The sequence below is a fragment of the Xyrauchen texanus genome, chromosome 11 (assembly GCF_025860055.1).
Source record: "Xyrauchen texanus isolate HMW12.3.18 chromosome 11, RBS_HiC_50CHRs, whole genome shotgun sequence".
NCBI lineage: Eukaryota > Metazoa > Chordata > Actinopteri > Cypriniformes > Catostomidae > Xyrauchen > Xyrauchen texanus.
This window is the reverse complement of record NC_068286.1, coordinates 28,453,445-28,480,116: the sequence shown is the minus strand read 5'-3', so window position 1 is coordinate 28,480,116 and position 26,672 is coordinate 28,453,445. Positions and strand designations below refer to the sequence as shown.

Here is a 26,672-nt window from a genome sequence, read left to right as displayed (position 1 = left end):
CACTGTTTATATGAATGTATATAATTCTCACCAACCTTACATTCCCAATGATCTGTAATTTATGATTGTCAGTGACGAAGTAGAATTCTTACATTTTATATAATAGTGTTTTGTAATTTACACTAACATGTGATTAACATTTTTAACTCTAGATTTTATTATGAAAATAGTTGCCGTATTTAGTGATTCACTTTCAACCTGTTATCTAATTTTTTTTTCAGTATGTTGTATGTTTCTGAGGTATATGAAATGTTTCAGATATATTTGTGTAATATATTGTAACTGTACTTTTTTTTAAATACTCATAATTAGCAGTGTAATCACTGTGGCACATATGCAAAACAACTATCTTTAAGTGGATGTGTTTACAAACCATCTGAGTTAGTATTCTAGACTAAATAACCAGGTAAGCAATCAAAAGGTCACAACTGTTTTTTGAACAAACAACGGGAGCCTTAGTGTACATTTTAACTGTTCCTCCATGTTGAGTACTATTGCACTTATACACAGAGAAAATCTATCTAAAAATTGTTAATTCTTTGGACACCTATTTGCACCTTGTGTATAATGATTTTCTGTTGTTGTTTTTAATATTCAAAGCCCTATTCCTCAGTACTCCTCTCACATTTTTGGATACATTTTTAACATTGTAAATGACTGTGTATGAGTAGCAATAAAAATTGGTACTTATAAAGCAGGCCTCCAGATGTTTACTTAGATGGCTGACGTTGTCTTATGGTCACCCGTAGATGTTAGAGCCCCACTCCTGTCTTGTTTTGTGCTAGAGTAGCTGTAGTTGTTGTAGTTGTGTTGCATGTTTGATGAACGTTTGAAGATGTTCTTGCATGTTTTAATGAGTGCACCACCATGAGGCCTTTGCCACAAGCTTTGCGGCTCTTCCATCTTCCTCTATAATTGATGGACTGTGGACCTTCGGTACATTTGAAATGTTCCGGTTCATGTCACATCCAATTCGTGCCATGGCATGGGACTCGAAACTTTTTTGGGCAAGTATAAGACTGTACTTGTGAAGTGAATGTGACATAGATGTAGTCCTCTTTTGAACTAAAGATAAAACATGTTCATGACCTCATCAACCAGGGAATGTGCTAAATACATCTCGGCAGTGTCCTTGGGCTGAATTCCCAGACTGCGATGCAGTGACTAATTTATGTCTGGATTCTGATATTGTGCTGGCAGCCGTAGACCTTATCTGAGCATCATGTGTGTGACGTGCAGCTTTAGTCTTTGGCAATGTTCTTGATTAATTCAGAATCTCTCCAACTAGTATTAAAATTCAAGAACAATTTCAATACTACTTTGCTGAAAAGACCACCATACTGGTTAGTGATGGTTTGGTGCTGGTGGACCCTCATAGCCTTGGTTTCCGTCAGCAAAACTTAGCTTGTGAAGCTGGTTGAACAAGGAAATCTTCTAGTTAAGCTACATATGTAGTCTGGTGGGCACACAAGCATCCCATTGTGGGGATGCAAAATACAAAGTAGTCTTTGCAGTAGCTGGGGTAGTCTTACAATATTTACATTTTGTGCCTTAGCCTCCTGCTGGAAAAAAAGGTCTTAAACCAGACTAATGTGGTTTGCTCGTCTAAGCTAGTTTCAGGGCCATCATCAGAACATTGGCCCAGGTCCATTTGACCCAGCGGAAGTAGTGGCCCACCCATACAAATTTTAGTGATGACCTGGGCTGGTTTAAGCTGGTCTCTCAGTCTGGCCAAGTTCAGCTGGTTTAGCTGGTTGGCCAGCTGGTCCTCCAGTCTGACCAGCTGACAAGTGCCAAAACCCTTCTAAAATCATCAAACCAAACCATCTTGACAAGTGGATACCAGCTTGATGGACATCTAAGACCAGCAAACCACCTTAGGCTGGTTTGGGATGTTTTTCCATCTGGATATGGAAAAATATTTGCTGTTGAAGGTTGTATACTTGATTGCATTTAGAAAAGACAAGAAAATTCATTGTCATCCAATAAACTAACCCATATTACGGCTATTTAGCATAACGTGCCTTTTCTCCTTTAGGTCCAGATACCAGCAGCCCTCAACATGGTGAGTCTCCGCCTGTTGCCACTGTGATGGTAAATGGGCAGAAGCAGACTCTCAGCCTCAGCCAAAGTCCAGATGGTCGACAACCGTCTCCACTCACAAGCCCCTTACTGACCGACACCAGCTTCGTCCGCACAGACGACGAGGATGAGGTTCGGAGAAAGGTTTGTCTTTTGGGGTGGGAGGGAGGGACACTGATCTGCTTGCCAAAAGATGACTTTTGAATAGTCTTCTTAACTAGACCTTTGAGTGATTATTTTCATCATCAAAAGTGCTCATTGTTCAGTACATGTTCAATACGACTTTGTTTCCGGCGGTCTGATAAAAAAGACTTTGTGCCCTCACTTTCGGAAGTTGTGTCCAACCAACCAATCAGATCAGATCTTACAAGGGTGATTTTCTCTAAATTTGACAAGAACATATCCTTTATATTCTATTATATATATTTTACTCCAATATCAAAATAAACAAGTATTAATATTTAATTTAAATAAAGAGTTAAAGGGCCAGCACGATTTTTTTATATTGTGACATAATTTCCATGACAATTGTGCTAATTTTATCCCCCAAATCTCAGAATCTCCATTGAAATCAATGTGAATGGTAAAATAACCGGACGATGGTAATGAGAATTGGGGTAAAATGTGTCCTGATAATAATGTCAAAATGCAAGCCTTAATGGTCATAAATGAAGGCTTTATTTTCTTAACACAAAAAAATATTTAATTGTTTTAATGCAAAATACATTAGATGGTTAGTGAACGGACTGTGGCCAGTTCTTGGGCCAGCATTTGAAGAATGCTAATTGACCTACTGACAATGTCATGGAAATATTGGTTTGCTTGATTGGAAGTAGGAACGCAGGAACCAATTGAAATGTTGAGTTAAACACAACAAAGTTATTGATTACTTGCTAAAATGTTGAGAGGAAATTCTGAATGCAGTTAGAATGATTGCTTCGTCTATGGTAAGAAGTGTCGATTGTGCTGCCCATCAATTCAACTTCCTATTTTGAAGATTTCAAGAGCTCTCTACTAATTTATCTTTTGAACATATGCTGTACTTGTATTGAAGCCACACTAGGCAAAATAAGGCTACAATGAGGAGTGGAAAGGCTGCTTTTTACATGCAGATTTAATATCAGAAGTACCACTACAATTTGGATCAAGTGTCTCTGTGTACTTCTCAGAATAGGATTTTTTGTGCGTGTATGTGGGTGACTATCAACTTAAGTGATATCTAGAAGTTGAGTACTGGCCTTAAACATTAAGATTACAATTCCTACTTGTTTGACATTGCACAGCGTGGAATGTTGTAAATAAGCAAGAAGGTAATTTTGGGGTCAATTTGCCCTTTGTGCCTGAGAATTTCAGGAATTTTTATTTTTGTACAAGTAACCAATGCATGACATTTCTGTGCCAACTGTTACATTCAAAGAGGGCCTGAGTGAGATTTATGTCCAATTCAGAATTTTAAGTTTGCTTACAGCTATTAATCAATATATTTAATGTATAAATATATGATGTATAAAAATATGGAGTGTCACTGCTTGTCACACAATAGTCACCTCAAAGCAATATATATTTAAACATATGATAGTTTTTTTTTTAACCATCAGTGGCTTCCTAAAACAATTCAAGGAGTAAAAAATAAAATATATAATCAATCTCTATGCTTGAGTCTCTGAAAGTATAAAATGAAATATTGATAAAGACTATATATATATACAGTATATAGATATAAAATAAAATTGTTATACTTCAAAATTAAGTTCAGTATTATGTTAATGATATCAGTAGTCAGTCTTGGGAACACAAATGGGGTACAAAATTTCAATTTCCTGATAATGACCCACAAGTTTGAACACTAAACCTGCTAAACATCTCAAAGATTTTCTGATTTAAACTTGTTTAACAAATTATAAATCTCTTATTCTTTCATACATTTTATTGTTCCAATTTCTCTCTAATTCCTTCACTTCCGCCTCCCCTTTTTTTCTGGTTTCAGCGGTTCCCGACTGACAAAGCTTACTTCATCGCCAAAGAGCTCTTGACTACAGAGAGGACGTATTTGAAAGATCTGGAGGTCATCACTGTGGTAAGACTCGGAATGTGTAAATACTCACTCATGTAGTCAGTATGTCAGATCTGAGTATTTGCGGTCTTTAGCTGTCTCAGTTTTAGATTTACAGTAAATACTGTCTGGGACATTACAGCTATGAATTATGCTGTTATTTACTTTAGTTTTAAATTTAAATAGTAATAATAATAATCCATCATAAAATAAAAAAATTATATTGTAAATGTAAATATAAAAGGTAAATTGCACAATTTTATGTTAAAATAATTTTGTTTGAAAACGTATTTGAGAAGTTCTGCTCGGTGCCGCAAATGCTGCAGAAATTACCTTCACCTTTTATAACTATTAAATAGCATGTTGAAAATTTATTTTTGAGTTGTTAATTTATTGCTGAATGATTGAATACTCGCTTTAAATGTATTCGTAAGATGCATATTTTTCGCTTGATGTTAAAAAAATAAAATGTTTTCAGTCTTGGGTAAGTTACTCCAAAAAAGTAGTCTACTTTAAATTACATTTGACCTCTCTAAAAATTATAATCAGATAACTTCACCAATTACTTAATTGAAAATTAATCGCATTACTATTTAAGTTACTTTCTAAAAAAAAAAGACTTTCCACCGAAATTTTTTTGTTTTACACTAGATGGATAGTCATAGGGTGCATGGAAATGCAAACAGATATACATATTTATTTACATTTATAAGTATAGTATTATTATAGTAATGTACTTAAAAGTAATTTATTAATTAATTGTTAATTGACCATAAATTAACTACAATCTCTGATTACAAAACTGTTTAATGCAATTTTTAATTGAAAAGTAAGTAGATTACAGTAATTAATTAATTCATAATCAGATTACACCAAACACTGAAAGATATCATTAATTCATCAGAACATTTTGAATTACTTATTTTTTTTAAGTTTAACTAAAGCATATCTTTCACTCTTTCTGTTCTCTGTTTCTTGTTTTCTCCTGTCTACCTGTCGGCGGTGTAATTCATGTCTTTGATGTTTTACAGGGAAGTGTACAAAAGCTGCAGGTTATTGCCTTTGCACGTCTCATAAATATATTTTTTTTACTTCTGGATGTGAGGTTGATGTTTGAGATCAGACCATCACACCCATCAGCTTGCATTAGTACAGCTGCATCTGTTCAACAGCTCCTGAAACTACAAGAACTCAATATTTGAACAAAACATCACTCCCATTATAACCAGTGAAGTTGCCTACACTGCAAGCACATGACTTTAAGTGTATACTGCAAAAAAAAAAAAAGAAAATTCAAACAAGTTAAATTAACTAAGAATCTACATTCCCATTTTTTTATATATATATATATATATATATATATATATATATATATATATATATATATATATATATATATATTTATTAGGGCTGTCGATTTAACGCGTTAATAACGTGCGATTCATTTTAATAATAATGTCATTTAATAATTTCATGATTTACATGTAATGTTTACTGTGAAATGAGAAAATAGATGATGTTGTTGTGGAATTTTATTGAAGTGTGTGTAAAGAGCTCAAGGGGCTGCATCTGTAACTGTTGGCAGGCTTCTGGGGTTGGAGAGGGGCGTGTGTCGCGGTTCAGGAACCATGATACAGGATCGTAGATGTTTGTATCGCTATTTCGGTTGTGGTTCACATATTGTTATAGCCATATATACAATGCTTGAATCTGCCAAAAAACTGACATGTCCTCAGCTGACAGCTTCATTGAATTCTACCTGCTCAACACCAGTTTCATGTACAGAAGGGGTGCAGGCCTTATGGGAAGAATTGCAATGAAAAAGCAACTTTTTAAACAGAAATTCAAAAAGAAAATGTTAGAGTGGGCAAAGAAAAACAAACATTGGACAACAGATAATTGGAAAGTATTGTTATGGATCTTAACCCCACTGAGATTTTGTGGGATCAGCTAGACTGTAAGGTGCCTGAGAAGTGCCCGACAAGACAGATACATCAATGGCAAGTGCTACAGGAAGCATGAGGTGAAATGTCACCTGAGTATCTGGGCAAACTGGCTGCTAGAATACCAAGGATCTGCAAAGCTGCCATTTCTGCACGTGAAGGAAATAACTCTTAATAGTAGTTTAAAAAGTTTCTTCAAATTGTAATAGTAATTTTTCACGTTATTAATGTCCTGACTATACATTGTGTATACTTAAGTTGAATGCCACTTTGGCCACCTGTGTGTGTAATATATATATATATATATTATTATGTTACACAGGGCCTCTGTAAAGAAAATATACACGCCTTCTAATTCTTTATTATTACTGTTATACACATTCAAAAAAATAACCAAGTCATCGAAAGTATTAAATGGCACAAATGGGAAGTGTTTGAAATGCGTATGCAGTAGATTTATTTAAGTAAAATTATGGTAAAATATCAGTATTATAAAGCTTCTCTTTTCTGTCTTTTTAATTTCAGTGCTTTCAGAAGTATGTGGGGAAAGATGAAGTCATGCCAGATTCATTGAGCAATCTCATATTTGCCAATTTTGAACCAGTGTACAAATTCCATGAGAGTTTTCTGAAGGATGTGGAGCAGCGATTGGCTCAATGGTGCGTACTTCACGTGTGTGTGTGTATGCTGAAGGCAAGATTTAATTGTGTTAAGAGTGTATGCAGTAACTGTCCCAACCAGAACAGACATGCTTAAATTATTGATTTATCTTTTTAATACACTGATGATGAAATAACACCCTTTCATCTTCTAGTCAAAACGCCAGTTATGCTGCATCAAATTTACTTCTTCATAACTTGTTTACCATCACATGACTGAAAAATCATTACATCAAAATGCTCAACTTGTTGAATCTCTCAACTTTGTAAGAAGTAAATAAAGCATATTTAAAATCAAATATTTTTTTTCACATCAATCTACATTCCATACCCCATAATGTCAAAGCAAAAACCAGATATTTTTTAACTTTTCAAATTTATTAAAAAGAAAAAAACTGAAATATCACATTGACATAAGTATTCAGACACATTGCCATGACACTTGAGGTCTCAAATATTTCGAGACACAGATCTGGGGAAGGCTACAAAGAAATGTCGGCTGCATTGAAGGTTTCCAAGAGCACAGTGGCTTCCATAATTCTTTAAATGGAAGAAGTTTGGAACAACCAGGACTCTTCCTAGCGCTGGCTGCCAGAAAATCTGAGCAATCGGGGGAGAAGGGTCTTGGCAAGAGAGGTGAGCAAGAACCTGATGGTCACTCTGGTTGAGCTCCAGAGATCATGTGTGGAAATGGGAGAAACAACTTTCACTATTACACTCCACTGATCTGGGCTTTATGGCAGAGTGGTCAGACAGAAGCCTATCAGTTCAAGACACATTAAATCCCACTTGGAATTTGCAAATAACTCCTAAAGGACTCTCAGACGGTGAGGAAACGAAGATTCTCTGGTCTGATGAAACGAAGATTAAACTGCCTCAATTCCAAGCATCATGTCTGGAGGACACCAGGTACCTCTCATCACCTGCGCAATACTATCCCAACGGTGAAGCATGGTGGTGGTAGCATCATACTGTGAGGATGTTTTTCAGCAGCAGGGACTTGGGGCTGGTCAGGGTTGAAAGAAAGCCTTATCCTTAATGAAAACCTGGTCCAGGACCTCAGACTGGGCTGAAGGTTCACCTTCCAACAGGACAATGACCCTAAACACACAGCCAAGACAACACAAGAGTAGCTTATGGACAACTCTGTTAATGTCCTTGAGTGGCCCAGCCAGAGCCCGGACTTGAACCCAATAAAAGATCTCTGGAGAGATCTGAAAATGGCTGTCCACCGACAGTCCCCATCCAGAGGACGGTCCCCATCTAGAGGATCTGTATAGAAGAATGGCAGGAAAATCCCCAAATCCTGGTGTGCAAAGCTTGTCGCATCATACCCAAAAATACTTGAGGCTGTAATCGCTGCCAAAGGTGCTTCAACTAAGTACTGAGTTAAGGGTGTGAGTACTTATGTCAATGTGATATTTAAGTTTTTTCTTTTTAGTAACTTTGTAAAGTCAAAAAAAATCTGTTCTTTTCTTTGTCGTTATGGGGTGTGGTGTAGATTGATGTGAAAAAAAAATAAAATAATTTAAAGCATTTTAGCATGAGGCTGCAACATATAAAGGCATCTATTTAGGTGTCTAAATTATTTTTGAACACACTGCAATTAAAAAAAAAAATGTCAGTGGAAATATTGCTAGGACAAGTCTCATGATTTTAAATGTAAGATATAAAAAAATGAACTAATTGTTATTTCTTTTTCAGAAAATAAGACCAAAATAGTAGTTAAAAAGAAATTTATTATTTTATAATTAATTTTTCATGATTCTAAGCCTGCACAGAAACAACACATTAAAAAAAAAAAAAATACAATTATTGTTGAGCCTTGACTACAGTATCAGACCTGTGATCACACCTTTTTAATGGGAGAAATTCTGAATGACTACAGTACCAGACCTGTGATCACACCTTTTTAATGGGAGAAATTCTGAATGATAACCTCTTCTGAATGTTCAGAACTCGTGTCTCGTGTGTTCTGTCACAAAGCCTGTCTTCTATTTCCAGCATGACTAGTATTTAAACTCAGTGTGGCCTGTGAGGAGCCGGTTTGGACCTGTGTCAGGAAGATTAATCAAGCTTTTTGTGTTCAGTGGATGGTGTGACAGCTTTATGTGTTGAGGGAACAGGGAACGCTCAACTGTGTAATAGATGATGTTGAGTTCATTATTGTTGAGGTGTTCAGTAAGGTGTAGAGATTCAACTGCGACATCTACTGGATAACATGAGAACTTCAGTCAAGGACTTGAAGGAAGATTTCAACTGAATATAAAAATTCTGTTATCATTTAATCACCATCATGGTCTTCTAAACCTGTATGACTTTCTTTCCTTCGTGGAACATAAAATATTTTTTGAAGAATATTTTTATTCCATACTGTAATAGTGAATGTGGAAGGTGGCTGTCGAGCTACATAAAGCATATGAAAAACATACTATAAAATATTTCTTATGACTTCTGCACTTTATTCCAAGTCTTCTTATGACATATGATAGGTTACTATATGTCAGCAATTGACTGATTTGTATCTATTCTTATTTCTCCTAAAGAATTTTAGAAGAAACACCTGAAACAGTGTTGACGCTTATAGTAAATAAAACAATCATAACATAAACAAAACATAATCTCCATAAAATGTTCTTCTGGGTGAGCCTAACAGAAATTCCCACTAACATTAACAGAATTATTCATTCAATCACATTATAAAAACATGGGCATATAAAACATTTCATTAATAAAGTGAATTCTGTTTTTTGTTCTCAGGGAAGGCCGATCAAATGCTCACATCAAAGGAGACTATCAGCGTGTTGGAGACATCATGCTGAAGAACATCCAGGGTTTGAAGGTCAGAACATCTACTGTACATATTTTTCTGTGTCGAGATCCTCTGTGATATCTCTAATGATGCTGTGAGATATTAATTTTGGATGTCCTGGATCTAATCCCGTCTTTTATTTGTGAAGCTCTGTGAGTGCCTTGGATAAAGAAGATACTGTGCTATCCTTATGTTGTCGACACTATGTAAAATGTCTTCACTTTGTTCTCTTTACTTTTCTCATGAATAAGGAAGCTGTTTTGTTTTGGTTAATGAAATTGACTCTTCACAAAGTCCCACTTTAAATGTCACTCTTGTGAAATGTGTCATGTATTGGGGGCAGATTGCTGCCATATGGTGATAAATAGGTATGTGCACGGATACCGTTTTTAACATTCGGTTAACCGTGAGGTTTAATAAAGAATGTTTATTACAATGGAATTTCCTTCAACACTACTCTAAATATTAGCAAATAAAGTGCACAGTGAGCTATGAGCCTAAATAGTACACTACATAGATCTTCAAATGATAAAATCACATTAAACTCAATCAAAAAATAATCAAATTGCCACTGCCTGTATATGCGTTCTGCCCGGACAGGTTCACATTTCTGTGAGGCTGTGAATACAAGTATTGTCATTTACCATGGAGTTACATTGCTGCAGTCAAACAGCCTCTTCTGGGTGCTTCAGATGTTAAGTGGTTTAAAATCAAATGGCATTGAAATTATACATAAATACATTTATTGTACATAAATATGCACACCAGAGCAAAAGGGAAAAAACCTACCATTTATAAAGCACCAAAACTTTCCTTGGTGAAAAACAACCAGGAATCATGTTTAGCCACATGAAGTCCTCTTTGCAACCTAAATCGCAGCTCAGTTGATAAAACCCAACACTGGTGTGTCGTGACACGGTTGTAAAATGAAAGTTGTTTTTAACTTTACTCTTGCACGAGATGCTGAATTAAAAAAACTGTGAGATTCAGTGCATCAGTCAAAGATGCCCATCCAGCATGTCTTAATAATATATAAAAAAAAATTGCAGAAGCACACAAAAGCATGTTTAAACAGCCCCTCATTCCTGTTCTTGAAAAACTGACCCAAACCCGAAGGTTTGTCAGAACGGGTCGGGTTGAAGACCTCTATTGCACAAGCAGAATAACTGAATAGTGATTTTGGTATTCGAATGGTGGCGTGTTGAACGGATAACTGAATGTCGACTATTGTACACATTCCTACTGAAATAAAAGAGAAATAAAATGACTTGCAAATCATGTTAAGACAATAATGGCCTGTAGATGGCTGCAGTGTTCTGTGCAGCATTTACTGTGTAGTAATTCTAAATTTTATCAAAAGTGTGTCACTTTTTTTCTCATGACCACTTAGACTTATCGAATCAAGTCCAGTTTTTTTTATTTGTTCAGATGGCAAGTGGTGGAAAGGTTACTAAGTTTTTTTTATGGCTCAGATAAATGAAACCATTTTTATTACATTGGAATCATTGATTTTGCTCAAAAATGACCAAACAGAGTAGAAAGATTAGGGGCGGCTGTGGCTCAGGTGGTAGAGCGGGTCGGCTGCTAATCGCAGGGTTGGTGGTTTGAATCCCGGCCCACACGACTCCACATGCCGAAGTGTCCTTGGGCAAGACACTGAACCCCATGTTGCTCCCAATGGTAGGTTAGCGCCTTGCATGGCAGCTCTGCCGCCATTGGTGTATGAATATGTGTATGAATGTGTGTGTGAATGGGTGATTGGGACACAGTGTTTTGGTAACCTCTGAGGTTAGAAAAAAGCGCTATATAAGTGCAGACCATTTACCATTAAAGGAACATTCTGGGTGTAATGCAAGTTAAGCTCGATCGACAGATTTGTGGCATAATGTTAATTACCAAACAATATATAATAAAAAAGTAATGGTTTCACTGAGGCACTTACAATTGAAGTGAATGGGGATAATATTTGGATGGTTTGATGTGCAGAAATGTGATGATTGCAATTTTAAAAAAGTACACATTAATTCTTCTGTTAAAACATGTGTATTTTTTTTACTTTAAAGTTGTTTAAATCATAATTTTAGGGTTTATGGTGTAATATTGTAATGGCAATGAAGTGACTTTAATAACAAAATTTGATATATCTTTACGCAGAAAAGGTTAGTAAGTGATTTTATCACACTAAAATCATGTTTAAAGACATACTGTTTAAGTCTTTTGGTTATACTTTTGAAACAGAGTATTTTAATGTTTATAGATTGACCCCATGCACTTTTATTGATAGTGCCTATATATATATATATATATATATATATATATATATATATATATATATATATTACACTCACCTAAAGGATTATTAGGAACACCATACTAATACTGTGTTTGACCCCCTTTCGCCTTCAGAACTGCCTTAATTCTACGTGGCATTGATTCAACAAGGTACTGAAAGCATTCTTTAGAAATGTTGGCCCATATTGATAGATAGCATCTTGCAGTTGATGGAGATTTGTGGGATGCACATCCAGGGCACGAAGCTCCCGTTCCACCACATCCCAAAGATGCTCTATTTTTTTTACTTTAAAGTTGTTTAAATCATAATTTTAGGGTTTATGGTGTAATATTGTAATGGCAATGAAGTGACTTTAATAACAAAATTTGATATATCTTTACGCAGAAAAGGTTAGTAAGTGATTTTATCACACTAAAATCATGTTTAAAGACATACTGTTTAAGTCTTTTGGTTATACTTTTGAAACAGAGTATTTTAATGTTTATAGATTGACCCCATGCACTTTTATTGATAGTGCCTATATATATATATATATATATATATATATATATATATATATATATATATATATATATATATATATATATATATATATATTACACTCACCTAAAGGATTATTAGGAACACCATACTAATACTGTGTTTGACCCCTTTCGCCTTCAGAACTGCCTTAATTCTACGTGGCATTGATTCAACAAGGTACTGAAAGCATTCTTTAGAAATGTTGGCCCATATTGATAGATAGCATCTTGCAGTTGATGGAGATTTGTGGGATGCACATCCAGGGCACTAAGCTCCGTTCCACCACATCCCAAAGATGCTCTATTTTTTTACTTTAAAGTTGTTTAAATCATAATTTTAGGGTTTATGGTGTAATATTGTAATGGCAATGAAGTGACTTTAATAACAAAATTTGATATATCTTTACATAGAAAAGGTTAGTAAGTGATTTTATCACACTAAAATCATGTTTAAAGACATACTGTTTAAGTCTTTTGGTTATACTTTTGAAACAGAGTATTTTAATGTTTATAGATTGACCCCATGCACTTTTATTGATAGTGCCTATATATATATATATATATATATATATATATATATATATATATATATATATATATATATATATATATATATATATATATTACACTCACCTAAAGGATTATTAGGAACACCATACTAATACTGTGTTTGACCCCTTTCAGCCTTCAGAACTGCCTTAATTCTACGTGGCATTGATTCAACAAGGTACTGAAAGCATTCTTTAGAAATGTTGGCCCATATTGATAGATAGCATCTTGCAGTTGATGGAGATTTGTGGGATGCACATCCAGGGCACGAAGCTCCCGTTCCACCACATCCCAAAGATGCTCTATTGGGTTGAGATCTGGTGACTGTGGGGGCCATTTTAGTACAGTGAACTCATTGTCATGTTCAAGAAACCAATTTGAAATGATTCGAGCTTTGTGACATGGTGCATTATCCTGCTGGAAGTAGCCATCAGAGGATGGGTACATGGTGGCCATAAAGGAATGGACATGGTCAGAAACAATGCTCAGGTAGGCCGTGGCATTTAAACGATGCCCAATTGGCACTAAGGGACCTAAAGTGTGCCAAGAAAACATCCCCCACACCATTACACCACCACCACCAGCCTGCACAGTGGTAACAAGGCATGATGGATCCATGTTCTCATTCTGTTTAAGCCAAATTCTGAGTCTACCATCTGAATGTCTCAACAGAAATCGAGACTCATCAGACCAGGCAACATTTTTCCAGTCTTCAACTGTCCAATTTTGGTGAGCTCTTGCAAATTGTAGCCTCTTTTTCCTATTTGTAGTGGAGATGAGTGGTACCCGGTGGGGTCTTCTGCTGTTGTAGCCCATCCGCCTCAAGGTTGTGCATGTTGTGGCTTCACAAATGCTTTGCTGCATACCTTGGTTGTAACTAGTGGTTATGTCAGGCAAAGTTGCTCTTCTATCAGCTTGAATCAGTCGGCCCATTCTCCTCTGACCTCTAGCATCAACAAGGCATTTTCGGCCACAGGACTGCCGCATACTGGATGTTTTTCCCTTTTCACACCATTCTTTGTAAACCCTAGAAATGGTTGTGCGTGAAAATCCCAGTAACTGAGCAGATTGTGAAATACTCAGACTGGCCCGTCTGGCACCAACAACCATGCCATGCTCAAAATTGCTTAAATCACCTTTCATTCCCATTATGACATTCAGTTTAGAGTTCAGGAGATTGTCTTGACCAGGGCCACACCCCTAAATGCATTGAAGCAACTGCCATGTGATTGGTTGATTAGATAATTGCATTAATTAGAAATTGAACAGGTGTTCCTAATAATCCTTTATGTGAGTGTATATATATATATATATATATATATATATATATATATATATAGATATATAAAATTATTTTTAAATATTTAAAGATAACATGTATAATTATTTAATCTTTATATATTGAATTATTGTTATATGAGGGGCTTTCTCAGCAAATATTTGTATATGCGATTAAACGCAATTAATTAATTGGGACACCATGTAATTAATTTGATTTAAAAATGTTAATCGATTGACAGCCCTTATATATATATATATATATATATATATATATATATATATATATATATATATATATATATATATAGGCACTTACAATGGAAGTGAATCACACTGTTTACGTAAATCTCTTAAACGTAAATTCATTCATATAAAATAATCTGTGAACCCTGATCTATCAACAGTAACCGAGATAGGCAGAGCATAGTAAAGGCTCAATTAATAAACAAATCAACTCTTTCCCCTCAGTTGCTAACTGCACATCTTCAGAAGCATTCTGAGGCGTTGCTGGAGCTCGAGAAAACATGTCGCTCTTCCAGGAAGCTTGAAGGACTCTGTCGGGACTTTGAGCTGCAGAAGGTCTGTTATCTGCCACTCAACATCTTTTTCCTGCGGCCGCTACATCGGCTTCTGCACTACAAACAGATCCTGGAGCGACTGTGCAAACATTACTCACCGACACATGATGACTTCAGAGATTCGCGAGGTACACGAATGGACCGTTTGTTCACCCAAACTTGAATTTGATTTTCTCTTGATTTTTCTGTCTTCAACTAGATTTCCTTCTAATTCATTTACGTATGTCTTTTGTCTATTCCAGCGGCACTTGCTGATATTTCTGAAATGGTCGTGCAGCTACAAGGCACCCTCATTAAGATGGAGAACTTCCAGAAACTTCTTGAACTTAAGAAAGATCTAATTGGCATTGACAATCTTGCTGTTCCAGGAAGGGTTAGTTTCATGGACTTTAACAACGCAATAGAAGATCCGTTGTAGTAGGCCCTAACTATTAGAAATGCTCGAGTATATACTGAAGACTTGTGTATCACCCTCATTGACCCAGTTTGGTTTGTTTTGGCAGGAGTTTATTAGGCTCGGTTGTCTCAGTAAGCTGTCTGGAAAAGGTCTACAGCAGAGAATGTTTTTTCTGGTAAGAGCCGCTTACTCTCACACAAGATTCAGCAGTGTTGGGTGTAACACATTACAAGTTTTTGGATTACATAATCAGATTACATTTTAGTAGTAAAGTAAAGCAACTTTTTGAATTTACATCATATTGTTCCGTTTACATCCAAGGCGTTTTTCGCTAGACAGACTTTTAAAACTATTGCACCTTGTCATGTCTTTCAAGCGTCTCTGCTTTATTTAAAAATAATAATTATCTTTTCTCTTTTTCATTTTTCCTTAAATGTTTTTCAGCTTCAGCTATCTTCTTTTTTGTTTTTCATTTTCTTTCAGCAACTCATCTTTTCGATTTTTCAGAATTTTTTTCAGTGTCTCTTATTGATCTTCAATTTTTTCCAGCATCATCTTTGTTTCTTTTTTTTTACTATTTTCAAATTTTTTAGCATCTTTTTTTTTTAATTTTCTTAGTTTTTTCCAGCATCATCTTTGTTTCTTTTTTTTTTTTTACTATTTTCAAATTTTTTAGCATCTTTTTTTCAAAATTTTCAGCATCTCATCTTTTCTTTTATCTTCTTTTTTGTTTTCATTTTTTCAACATCTCATCTTTTCTTTTTTCTTTCTATTTAATTTGTTTTTTTCATCATCTTGTCTTTTTTGTTTTTTTTTATCCTTTTCATTTTTTAAATTTTCCAGCATTTTTTCACATTTTTTTCCTTCTCTTTTCTTTTTTCCCTCTTATCTTAATTTTGTTTTTTCCCATTTTTTATTTTACAACAAAAAATTTGTATCTTGTCTTTTTTTTTTTTTTTTGCATCTCGTTTTTTACTTTTTTCTTTCTTTTTTCTATTTTTTATTTTTTTTCGGGGAATGTTCAGGAAATCTGTTTAAAAACAGTAATTATTTTTACAATTTTGTTTGGTGCCACTAGTAGTGCAGAAATTACATATGTCGTTATAGGAATTAAAGCAATCTAATGATTTTCTTTTCTTGATATGGTTGTAGTTTAATGACGTGTTGATGTACACAAGTCGAGGTATGATGCCATCCAATCAGTTCAAAGTGCACGGCCAACTTTCTCTCTATGGAATGACGGTGGGTCATTTTACCTAGGACTGAAACTGTAAACTTTCTTTCAAGTCCATACATTGTTACATAAACAGACATCGTTTGCATTTCATTGACAATAACTTTCCATATACAAATGTAATCAATGTCTCAGTGAATGTATGGACTTTGTTTTGGGCATGTGCCTGCTTGAGATCTCTAGTTACTAATTACAAATTAACACATACAAGTGCTCCATTGTTCTGTATAAATATAACCTAGATATGTTCTTAAAGAGATTAACTTTGTATAACTTTGGTCAGTAATTGTCTTGCTAACCGGTGGGTTAATCCATCATCTGTGTTTCTGTAGATTCATGAGAGTGAAGATGAGTGGGGCGTCCCTCATTCATTCACTCTGATTGGACTGCGCCAGTCTGTTGTCGTGGCCGCCAGGTAAACGGACCATTAAAACCAGAAAAACTGGATGTTTTTAGTTTTTGGCACCATTCTCAGTAAATTATAGAGACTGTTGTGCATGAAAATCTTAGGAGATCAACGGTTACAGAAGTACTCAAACCATCCCATCTGGCACCAACAATCATGCCACAGTCCAAATCATTGAGATCGCATTTTTTCCCCATACTGATGGTTGATGTGAACATTAACTGAAGCTCCTGACCCATATCTTCATGATTTTATGCACTGCACTGCTGCCACACGATTGGCTGCCAGATGGGCTGGTTTGAGTATTTCTGTAACTGCTGATCTCCTGGGAATTTAACACACAACAGTCTCTAGGTACTTATGGTACCAAAAACAAAAAACATCCAGTGAGAGGCAGTTCTACGGACTGAAATGCCATGTTGATGAGAGAGGTCAACAGAGAATGGCCAGACTAGTTCGAACTGACAAAGTCTACAGTAAATCACATAACCACTCTGTACAATTGTGGTGAGAAGAATATCATCTTGCAATGCTATTCTGAGATGCGGGTTGGAAAATTTTAGGTACTTTTGAAAAATGTTGCATAGTGAGGATCTCTTCAAAAATAATGCCATAAATAGTTTTCATATATCAGTTAACATCATACAAAGTCCAGTAAACATAAGAAAGCTAAATCAGTATTTGGTGTGACCACCTTTGTCTTTAAAACTGCCCCAATTCTCCTAGGTACACCTTACAAATTTTTTCTTGGTTGTTGGCAGATAGGACGTTCCAAGCTTCTGGGAGAAATTCACCACAGTATCTATTTCGACTGTCTCAGTTACTTCTGTCTCTTTATGCGGGGGTCTCTGTGGGGGCCATGACATCTGTTTGCAGGGCTCCCAATTTTTCTATTCTAATTTTTCTATTTGTAAAATAAATGTTTGGGAGTCTAAAATGTATATTTCCTATTGACACACTAAAGCTGAAGATATAAAATACCATCTTAAGACAAATATTTTTGTGAAACATCTTAAGTGCCTAAAACTTTTGCACAGTACTGTGTATATGTGTGTGTGTGTATGTATATATATATATATATATATATATATATATATATATATATATATATATATATATATATATATTTAAACTTATAGTCCTGGCTCTCAATTCTAAGCCAAGTTGAAAGCAGTAATATAGCCGATATACAGTATACACACCCCTTTGACTATTGTATTGTAATACTCTATGACAGGTGGTTGTAGATAAGAGGTATAAAAATGTCAAACTGTTCACATCTCCAAGTTTTAAGAAAGGAAATGGGGTAAATTTCTCATTTCCTCCACAGTTCAGCATCTGAGATGGAGAAATGGTTGGAGGATATCAAGATGGCGATTGAACTGGCAGACAAGTGCAACGATCCCTCATCTGAAATCCTGTCCAGTAGTTTCACTGACAGCAGTAAGTTTAACTGTTTTCTCATTTAAGAAAAATGCGCAAGATAGTACTGAATTAAGTTAAGCTTTTGAGTAAGCTTTGAGTAATCAAAAACAGGCCACTTTTTAAAAATACAAGTGAACTTTGTTTTGTTGCGGAGAAGTAGGGCTGGGTATTGATACAGATATTTAGCTTACAAATGAATGAAATTCTCTCCCCGATAAGGCTGTAAATTATACTTGTGACCTTCTAACTAAGTACAATCAAAAATACTAATTTTACAAATGTTGTTTTATTAGTTTTCTTTATCATTTTTGTCACATTAGCTTTTAAAAAATGAAAATAAATGTATGTATTCCATCAATAAAAACTATATATTGCACATATTATATATTTTTTCCATATTTATTGTTTACATGCATAATTTATAAACATTTACATGGACTTGAACACGTGCTAAAAACCAGTACTGTCCCTTTAAGTCAACCAGCAGTTTTGTAAAGAGCATCTTTAAATGAGTGCATATTAACGAGAGAGGACTTGAATGGCTTTACCTCATCCATGTTATGTTGGTATAAATAAATGTTTGATCATCAACTGATTGTAAAGAACTGAAAGGATATTAAAAGAGACATGGCCCAAAAATTACTTGGACAATTACAGTACGTCACACTTAAAAAAAAACATTATTTATGTAAAATAACATGTCTATACAATTTTTATAAAATGTCTTGCTTAAAATGTATGCTTGTGCTATTCTTTCAAATAAATGCCATTCGGTTTGCTGTTTTTTTTTTTTTTTTTATCTAATCAATGGCATTTATTCCTTTATAATTCTGACTTTAAAGTGTATAAATTTTGGGGGGGTTTACAGCTATGAACTTACATTATGGTTGATCAAACATATCTATATTCTCAGTTTGTATTGGGTCTCAGCATCACATTTCACAGGTTTCCAGTGTAACTGTATCTTTCAAATCATTTAACAGGTCTACTTTGCAGGTGTAGATGACAGTGAGATCTGCATGTATTCTTTTACTTAAATTACACTTCAATTAGATCTTAACCTCTTTTCTTTTACTATATTGTTTCTGTAGTCTAGATGTAATATAAGTAATTTTGATTAATTATTTACACACTGTTCACATATTGTGAGCCATTTGATGCATCTCATTTCAATTAGTTTTTAGTTTAGATTTGAATGTAATCTGGCAGTACCATGGTACATTAATGGTATCAGATGGTCATACCATGGTCCCTTGATATGTACCATGGCACTGAATGATTACCATATTTGTGTACCGTGGTCCATTGCGTACACATACTACTTCTAGACACTTCAAAAAATACCATGAATGTGATGTTACGTGTCCAAAAAATAGCATTTCTAAAAACCATGGTTTAGCATGGCATCATGTACAGAAGAAATTGTATTTCCATGGCAAATGTCCAAATTCCATAGTATTATCATGTCCAAAAGCCTTGCTATTTACATGAAACATGTCCAATAGCCATTACAATTGCCAAATTGTAATGGCCAAAAACCTTTGTAGTTCCATGATACGTTTGAAAAAAATCCACAGTTCTAAAGGGTACCATGTCCAGAAAACATTATATTTTCATGGCAAATGTTCAAAAACCATAGTATTATCATGGTAAATGTCCAATAAAACAGAGTATTATGTTGTTACATGTCCAAAACCCAAATTATTACAATGATACATGCATGAAAACATCTTAAGTGCCTAAAACTTTTGCACAGTACTGTACATTCCGAAAAAACATGGTATTTCCATGATACGTGTCAAAAATCCAAGTTTTAAAATGGTACCATGTCCAGAAAACATTATATTTTCATAGCAAACGTCCAAAACCCATACTATTATCATGGTAAATGACTAACAAAAAACAGTATTATCATGGTGCATGTTCGAAAGCCTTGGTTTTGCCATTGAACATGTCCAAATCCCAATGTATAACAATGGTACATGCCCAATAACCATAATATTGCCATGGTATACATCTAACAACCATAGTAATATCATGGTACAATGTCCAAAAGCCATGGCATTACCATGTTACAGTACATCTCCTAAAAACAATGTTACAACCATAGTATGTCAAAATGTATGTTAATACCAGGGTAGATGTCCAAACAAAATACACCATCCATGGAATTTTTTCCACCCCTTATTGTTTTCTTGTTAAATGGCTGTTCTTCCCAAATTTCCCAGAATGCCCTGATGAGTCTAGCGCAGACCAGGAATCAGAAGATGATTTGAGCGCCTCACAGACCTCGCTCGAGCGACAGGCACCTCACCGTGGAAATACCACTGTTCATGTGTGCTGGCATCGCAACACCAGCGTATCAATGGTGGATTTTAGCGTAGCTTTAGAGGTACCAGAGTGAAGTTATCGTTTTAGCACTCAGAGTGTTTTTTTGTATCTTACCTTAGTTTCTCCTCTGTGTTTGTATTTAACACCCTCTCTCATCCTCTGGTAACTTAAACTGTGTTTTCAAGACAAAAGTAGTCCTGCATGGAATCTATGCATATTTTTCTCCATATTTTCTGTGCTTATTTTGAGGAGAAATGTACAAAATTGATTTTAAATTGAGAGTACTACACTCTTATTTGGAAAAAGCTGCTGAAAAAAAACAAAACAAGTTAAACCTACCTGAACTAATTTGCTTGTCTTTGCTGGTCTTCTAGGCTGGTCTGGTTTTAGAGGGGTTTTGGGAGATTATATAGCTGACAAGCTAATCCAACTGAACACCAGCTTGGCAAGGCTAGGATACTTTTAAACCAGCTAAGACTACTGTTTTGTGCATTTCTGTGCAGATTCTGTGCAGGCCTACTCTTCGTTTAAACACTTCAACGCTTGTGTTTTCTTGGTTTTCAGAAGCTTGTTGACTTCCTGTTCCGTGCTGTCGCCTGGTTTCCTTTCACTGTTCTCCCTCCCTTCTTCAGATTGTTGAATCATGACTTCATCCTAATTCAAAATCTGTCTTTACTCCTTTTCAAACCCAGTTTCTTCTGTCTCGTTCATGTCTCCTGTGACTCTCTCTGTGTTTGTGTTCTTTTCTCTGTCTCTGTTTTAACTCCCTGCTGTGGTAGAGGTCTCAAGTCCAGTCAGAATCTCAGAGGTTCCTATTGCAGCCCCACTCAGGGCTCAGGGGCCTGTGGCCCTCTCTGTGGTGTGTTGGTATCGTGCCCAGAGCCTCTCCTTTAGCGAAACCCCCAGGAGTAGAGAGGTAAAACAGCAGTAAACTTGCACATACTGGCTTGTGATGATTAGTTTTAGGGAGTAGCATTATTTTACCCACAACTTTTGAGTTATTACTAAGTCTTCCACAATGTTAGTATCCAAAATTTCAGCCGATAAGATCTATTCATGAATACATCTCTAGGCAAATCCTTCAATGGACAACCTGTCTGCGAGGGCTTCATTAAAGGTGCTGCAAGTGATTTTAGGATTCTGAAGCTTTCATATGAAGAGCCGTTGATTCCTCATTTCAAAACTGCAACATGGTACAATAGCGCTGTCATCTGACAAACATTATGAATCACAAACTCAGTGGTCCCATTCAAATATAATACTATGAGAATGAGCAAAATGATTGACAGGTGAAAAGCCTCAATGTCTGTGGTTCGCAGACACATTTTTGTTTGCCGTTTACAAAGTCTACAGCTGTCACAGAGACAGGTGAGATATCTCAGGACACTTATTTCATTAATATCTTTAAGGTAGTAGGAAAATATTTTGCATACATTTCCATGAAAGAATTGCTTACAGCACCTTTAATGTTTTCTACTTTAGAAATAGACCATGCTGCATGATATTTACACTTATAAAATGGATAGTTTCCAAATGTAAAATCAGATTAGATACACCACTTTCTAAGCCATTGTAAACCAGCTGATTTGCTAAATGTTGCAGGAAATTGTTAAACATGCATCTTCATTGCAATGTCCAACCAGCAAATTACCGGTAATGTTGTGGTGGTGCTCTTGAGTTTGTTCCTCTTGTTCTTCTATTTTATGGAGGTTGGGAAAATAAGCTTAATGCGATTGTTCACTCAAAAATGAAAATTCGATCTTCATTTACTCACCCTCATACCATCCCAGATGTGCAAGACTTTTTCTTCGGCAGAACACAAACAAAGATTTTAAGAAGAAAATCTCAGCTCTGTAGTTCTCACAATGCAAGTGAATCAGACCTTTGTAGCTTCAAAATTGACAAAGGAAACATAGAAGTTTTCCATAAGACTCCAGTGGTTAAATCCATTCCTTCAGAAGCAATGTAATAGGTTTGGGTGAGAAACCGATCCAAATTTAAGTCCTTTTTTACTCTAAATCTCCACTTTTACATCTGAAAGTCACATGTGGTGCCTGTTTAGTTTTAATTTCAGATGTGAAAGTGGAGATTTAGAGAAGAAAATACTTATTTTATATTATTCTGTTTCTCAACCATACCTATTATATTGCTTCAGAAGGGATGGATTTGAGCCTTATGTATTACTTTTATGTTTCCTTCATGTGGATTTTGGAGCTACAAAGGTTTGATCATCATTTACATTGTATGAACTTACAGAGCTGAGATATTTTTTTTAAACGTTTTGTTTGTGTTCAGCTGAAGAAAGAAAGTCATACACATCTGGGATGGCATGAGGGTGATTAAATGGTGAATTTTAATTTTTGGGTGAACTATCCCTTAAATTAAATTATATAGTAATATTCCATGCTTTTATTTTGCTTGACAACCATCAACAGTGTACAGTTTGACTAATTAACTATATTATTTGGTGAATAATTGTTTATTCAGATTATTGTGAATGTAATTATTAAACATTGATCTTTTATCATATTGCTTCTGTTGCTGTTTTTATAAATGCAATAAGCCCCAAACTAATGTTAACATTCAGCACTGTAAATTGTTACATACTACATGCTACAGCTAAAGTACAGTAGCATAATTTATCCAGAGTTGGACTTTCTACATCTCTGCCCATTTATAACTGATCCAGTTGTAGTATTGGACAATCGTCATGCTATTCAACTGACAAACATTTCATCATACCCTCTGAATACTGACTGTACTTTGGGCTGTGGTGGTATCTGTTCATTTCAATGTATTTCCCTCTTTGTCGTTGAATGTTTTTTATTCTTAAGGTATGTATGTACTAACAGCACAAAGGACATCTGACATTGTCAAATGTTCCAACCTCTGAAAGCTAGTATAAGAGGACTTGGATGTTCTGTTCATAGTCTTGAAATTGACATGGTAGAACTTTGTGCTGTTAGTCATATCTTTGTTGAACCCTAGGGTTCAAATTTGACACTCACAAAGTGACATACAGTATGAGAGAAAAAATAGTTGTGTTGGGTAAATAAGAAATACGTTTTATGAATTGGTAAAAATAAAGAAAAAACTATTTTATGGAACATGATGCCAGATTAAATCGCAACGTAAGAACAATAGTTAGACTCTCACTGACTAATCAGTTTAAAGTTGTTTAGACATACAGTATGACTAAAGACAACTCAACAGAAGTGGCTAACCAGATGTTTAGCTAGATTTATTGTCATAATTCGAGGAGTTAATTTTGGACCTTGGTTGTATGTGTAGAATTCTCTCCGCTTTTATCTGTTGCAGTTTTTTGCCTATTGAATTCATCTTTATTTTTCAGAATCAGTTGTCTGGGAATCTGCTAAGAAAGTTTAAAAACAGCAATGGCTGGCAGAAGTTATGGGTTGTCTTCACCAACTTCAGTTTGTTCTTCTACAAAACACATCAGGTGAGACATTTCTTTCAAATTTTTTAGACAATAATTTTTTTAGGTTTGTCAGTTTAACACATTAATTTAGTGTGATTCATTTTATAGAAAAATTAAGCAATTAAAGAAAAACTACACTAAATGAATCATGCTCCCTAAACTGTGCATAAATTACACGTAACGTGTACAGACGACATAACGTGTGTACGTGTAATTATATTCAGGCGTCTGTATTTTAGCCAATGACGAGCCAGAAAACTTACGAATTTGCATAAAATTTATTAAACATATAACGGTGACCTAAACACCTACAAAATATGTAATTCATCAATAATACATGTAAAATCGACATGTTATCCAACGGATCCATACATCACGGATGAGTGAGGTCATGTGATGAAGACGCTGTATTACGACCAGGAAGATTTTCAAATACAGGCAGCAATGTGAACAACATGGCAATTTGGCCTTTTTTTATGCTGCTGCAAAACACAAGTATCCTCTCATGTGCAAGACAGAACAGAGTTCAGTCAATAACTTATACAGTGGTGTGAAAAATGATTTGCCCCTTTCCAGATTTCTTACATTTTTGTGTACTTTTCACACTAAATTGTTTTAGATCTTCAAACCAGATATAACATAAAACAACCTGAAGCAAAAAAGTTATCCGAACACTTCCGATAACTGGAGATCAGTCTTTCACAACACTGTGGTGGAATTTTGGCCCACTCTTCTTTGCAGAACTGCTTTAGTTCAGTCACATTGGATGGTTTTTGCACATGAACTGCCTGTTTAAGGTCCTGCCACAACATCTCAATTGGGTTCAGGTCAGGACATTTTCTAGGCCACATTAAAACTTTAATTCAGATGTGAACTTACTCCTATGCTTTAGATAATTGTCTTGCTTCATAATCCAGTTGCGTTTGAGCTTCAACTCCCGGACTGATGACCGGTCATTCGCCTTTAGGATTTTCTGGTAGAGAGCAGAATTCATGTGTAGAATTTAATATAACATACAAGTTCATCTTACCATTCAGAATAAACAAAAGTTGTGATGCAATATATTCTTATATTTGTGTTTTTTTACTTATATTTATTGCCCAAATGGGCCCAGAACAACACACCCCCAATATAGAATATAGGGGAGCACAAGGCTAATTGTAACACCTGTTCCCCTTCTGTCACTCACTCGATGTTGTGTCGAATGAAGTGACACAAGGGGTCTTCCTGGGACGCCAAACGTACCTCTGACCCTGAGAAAAGGCCAATGTCAAGTTGGCAGACAGAATATGCATGCCCCGCCCCGGACATACAGGTATAAAGGGAAGCGGGCCAGCGAGTGCCAGTCGGAATTTTTCTTTGGAGCCGAACGTTTGTGCAACAGCAAACAGAGTTCACCACTGTTTCACTCACCTATACTGGGGATAAGCACTGCTGTTGGATCTACAGCACATTTCCAGCTGGCATTCTCTCTATCTGCATGCTGTGCAGTTTACGCCCCTGGGCACTTCAACAGCGCTTTCATTGCCTGAAAGAGTGTTTCTCCTCCTAAAAAGAGTTTATTTCCTCTAAAAGAGTTTGAGTTCCCACTCATAAAAGAGCAATACACAGCAGGCTTTGAACATCCTTTTCAGGACACGTCTTTTTATAGATGTCTTTCCGCTTCTGTGTAGTTCCTGGATGCGGTTGATTTCTCTCCACTTCTGACGGTCATAAAAGCTGCCTCGCGTGCCTGGGCTGCGATCACACACAGGCAGCTTTTATGAATGGTTCATGTTCTCCGTGCGAGAACATAGCCATGGCAACATTGCGGTCAAGGCTTTCTTTTCTCATGAGAGAAAGCCACTTCAGCCGCCCCCACATCGTTTCTTTTTCCCACGGGATGGAGGATGACCCGGCTGGCGATGAAGGCGATTTGGGGATGACGACGGGCTCTGTTTCGCCGGGTAAATCCCCACGAACCACCCCCCCCCCGGCATGCTTGCTTGCTTCCGTCCGAGCTCGGGATGAGTGCGGCTCACCTCATCTGGATCACCTCATTCTCCCTTGAGCCCCCAGAATTGGATGACAATATCACCGCTGCGGAGAGTGTCACATCGGCGTCTGATGCTGATGACTCGTCTGGGCTGCCACCTTCGGGTCTGCTCGCCCAGACTGAGGCTGACACGTAGATGTCCGCTATGCTTTCCCGGGCCGCTGTGAGCACGAGGCTGGACTGGAAACCTCCGCCTCAATGACAGCGTGTCTCACCAACGAGTGTGCTTGGTCAGTGCTCAGGTGCCTCGCTCTCTTCAAGCCCGGCACAGCGGTCCCTCTAAAACAATTCCAGAGGCTCCTGGGTCATATGGCATCCTCAGTCGCGGCTGCACCGCTCTGTGCATACGAGACCGCTTCAGCACTGGCTACAGTCTTGTGTCCTGAGATGGGCATGGCACCACGGCACATACCATGTGACAATCACCTCTTCTTGCCGTCAGACCCACTTTACACCCTTGGACAGACCTCTGCTTTCTGCGGACCGGAGTCCCCTTGCAGCAGGTGTCCAGACGTGTCGTGGTGACCACAGACACCCCTTGACAGGGTTGGGGTGCTGTGTGCAATGGGCACACTGCCGCTGCCTCTGGACACGACCCCGGCAGCATTGGCACTTCTACTGCCTTAAGTTGTTA

At 36.3% G+C, this 26,672-nt stretch overlaps 1 protein-coding gene across 3 annotated transcripts in view; it reads left to right on the top strand.

Annotated features, from left to right (window-relative positions):
• The window catches only part of LOC127651412 (FERM, ARHGEF and pleckstrin domain-containing protein 1-like), a 145,436-nt gene that overhangs the window by 113,717 nt on the left and 5,047 nt on the right, over positions 1-26,672 (top strand). For 2 of the 3 annotated variants that reach the window (XM_052137218.1, XM_052137217.1), the window contains exons 14-25: positions 2,039-2,226; positions 4,070-4,159; positions 6,604-6,737; positions 9,498-9,579; positions 14,662-14,899; positions 15,014-15,144; positions 15,275-15,343; positions 16,321-16,410; positions 16,735-16,817; positions 18,139-18,251; positions 20,462-20,625; positions 23,917-24,024. In XM_052137218.1, coding sequence (XP_051993178.1) covers positions 2,039-2,226; positions 4,070-4,159; positions 6,604-6,737; positions 9,498-9,579; positions 14,662-14,899; positions 15,014-15,144; positions 15,275-15,343; positions 16,321-16,410; positions 16,735-16,817; positions 18,139-18,251; positions 20,462-20,625; positions 23,917-24,024 — 1,490 coding nt within the window. The remainder of the gene's footprint in view (positions 1-2,038; positions 2,227-4,069; positions 4,160-6,603; positions 6,738-9,497; positions 9,580-14,661; positions 14,900-15,013; positions 15,145-15,274; positions 15,344-16,320; positions 16,411-16,734; positions 16,818-18,138; positions 18,252-20,461; positions 20,626-23,916; positions 24,025-26,672) is intronic. The other variant, XM_052137219.1, reaches the window with a different exon arrangement.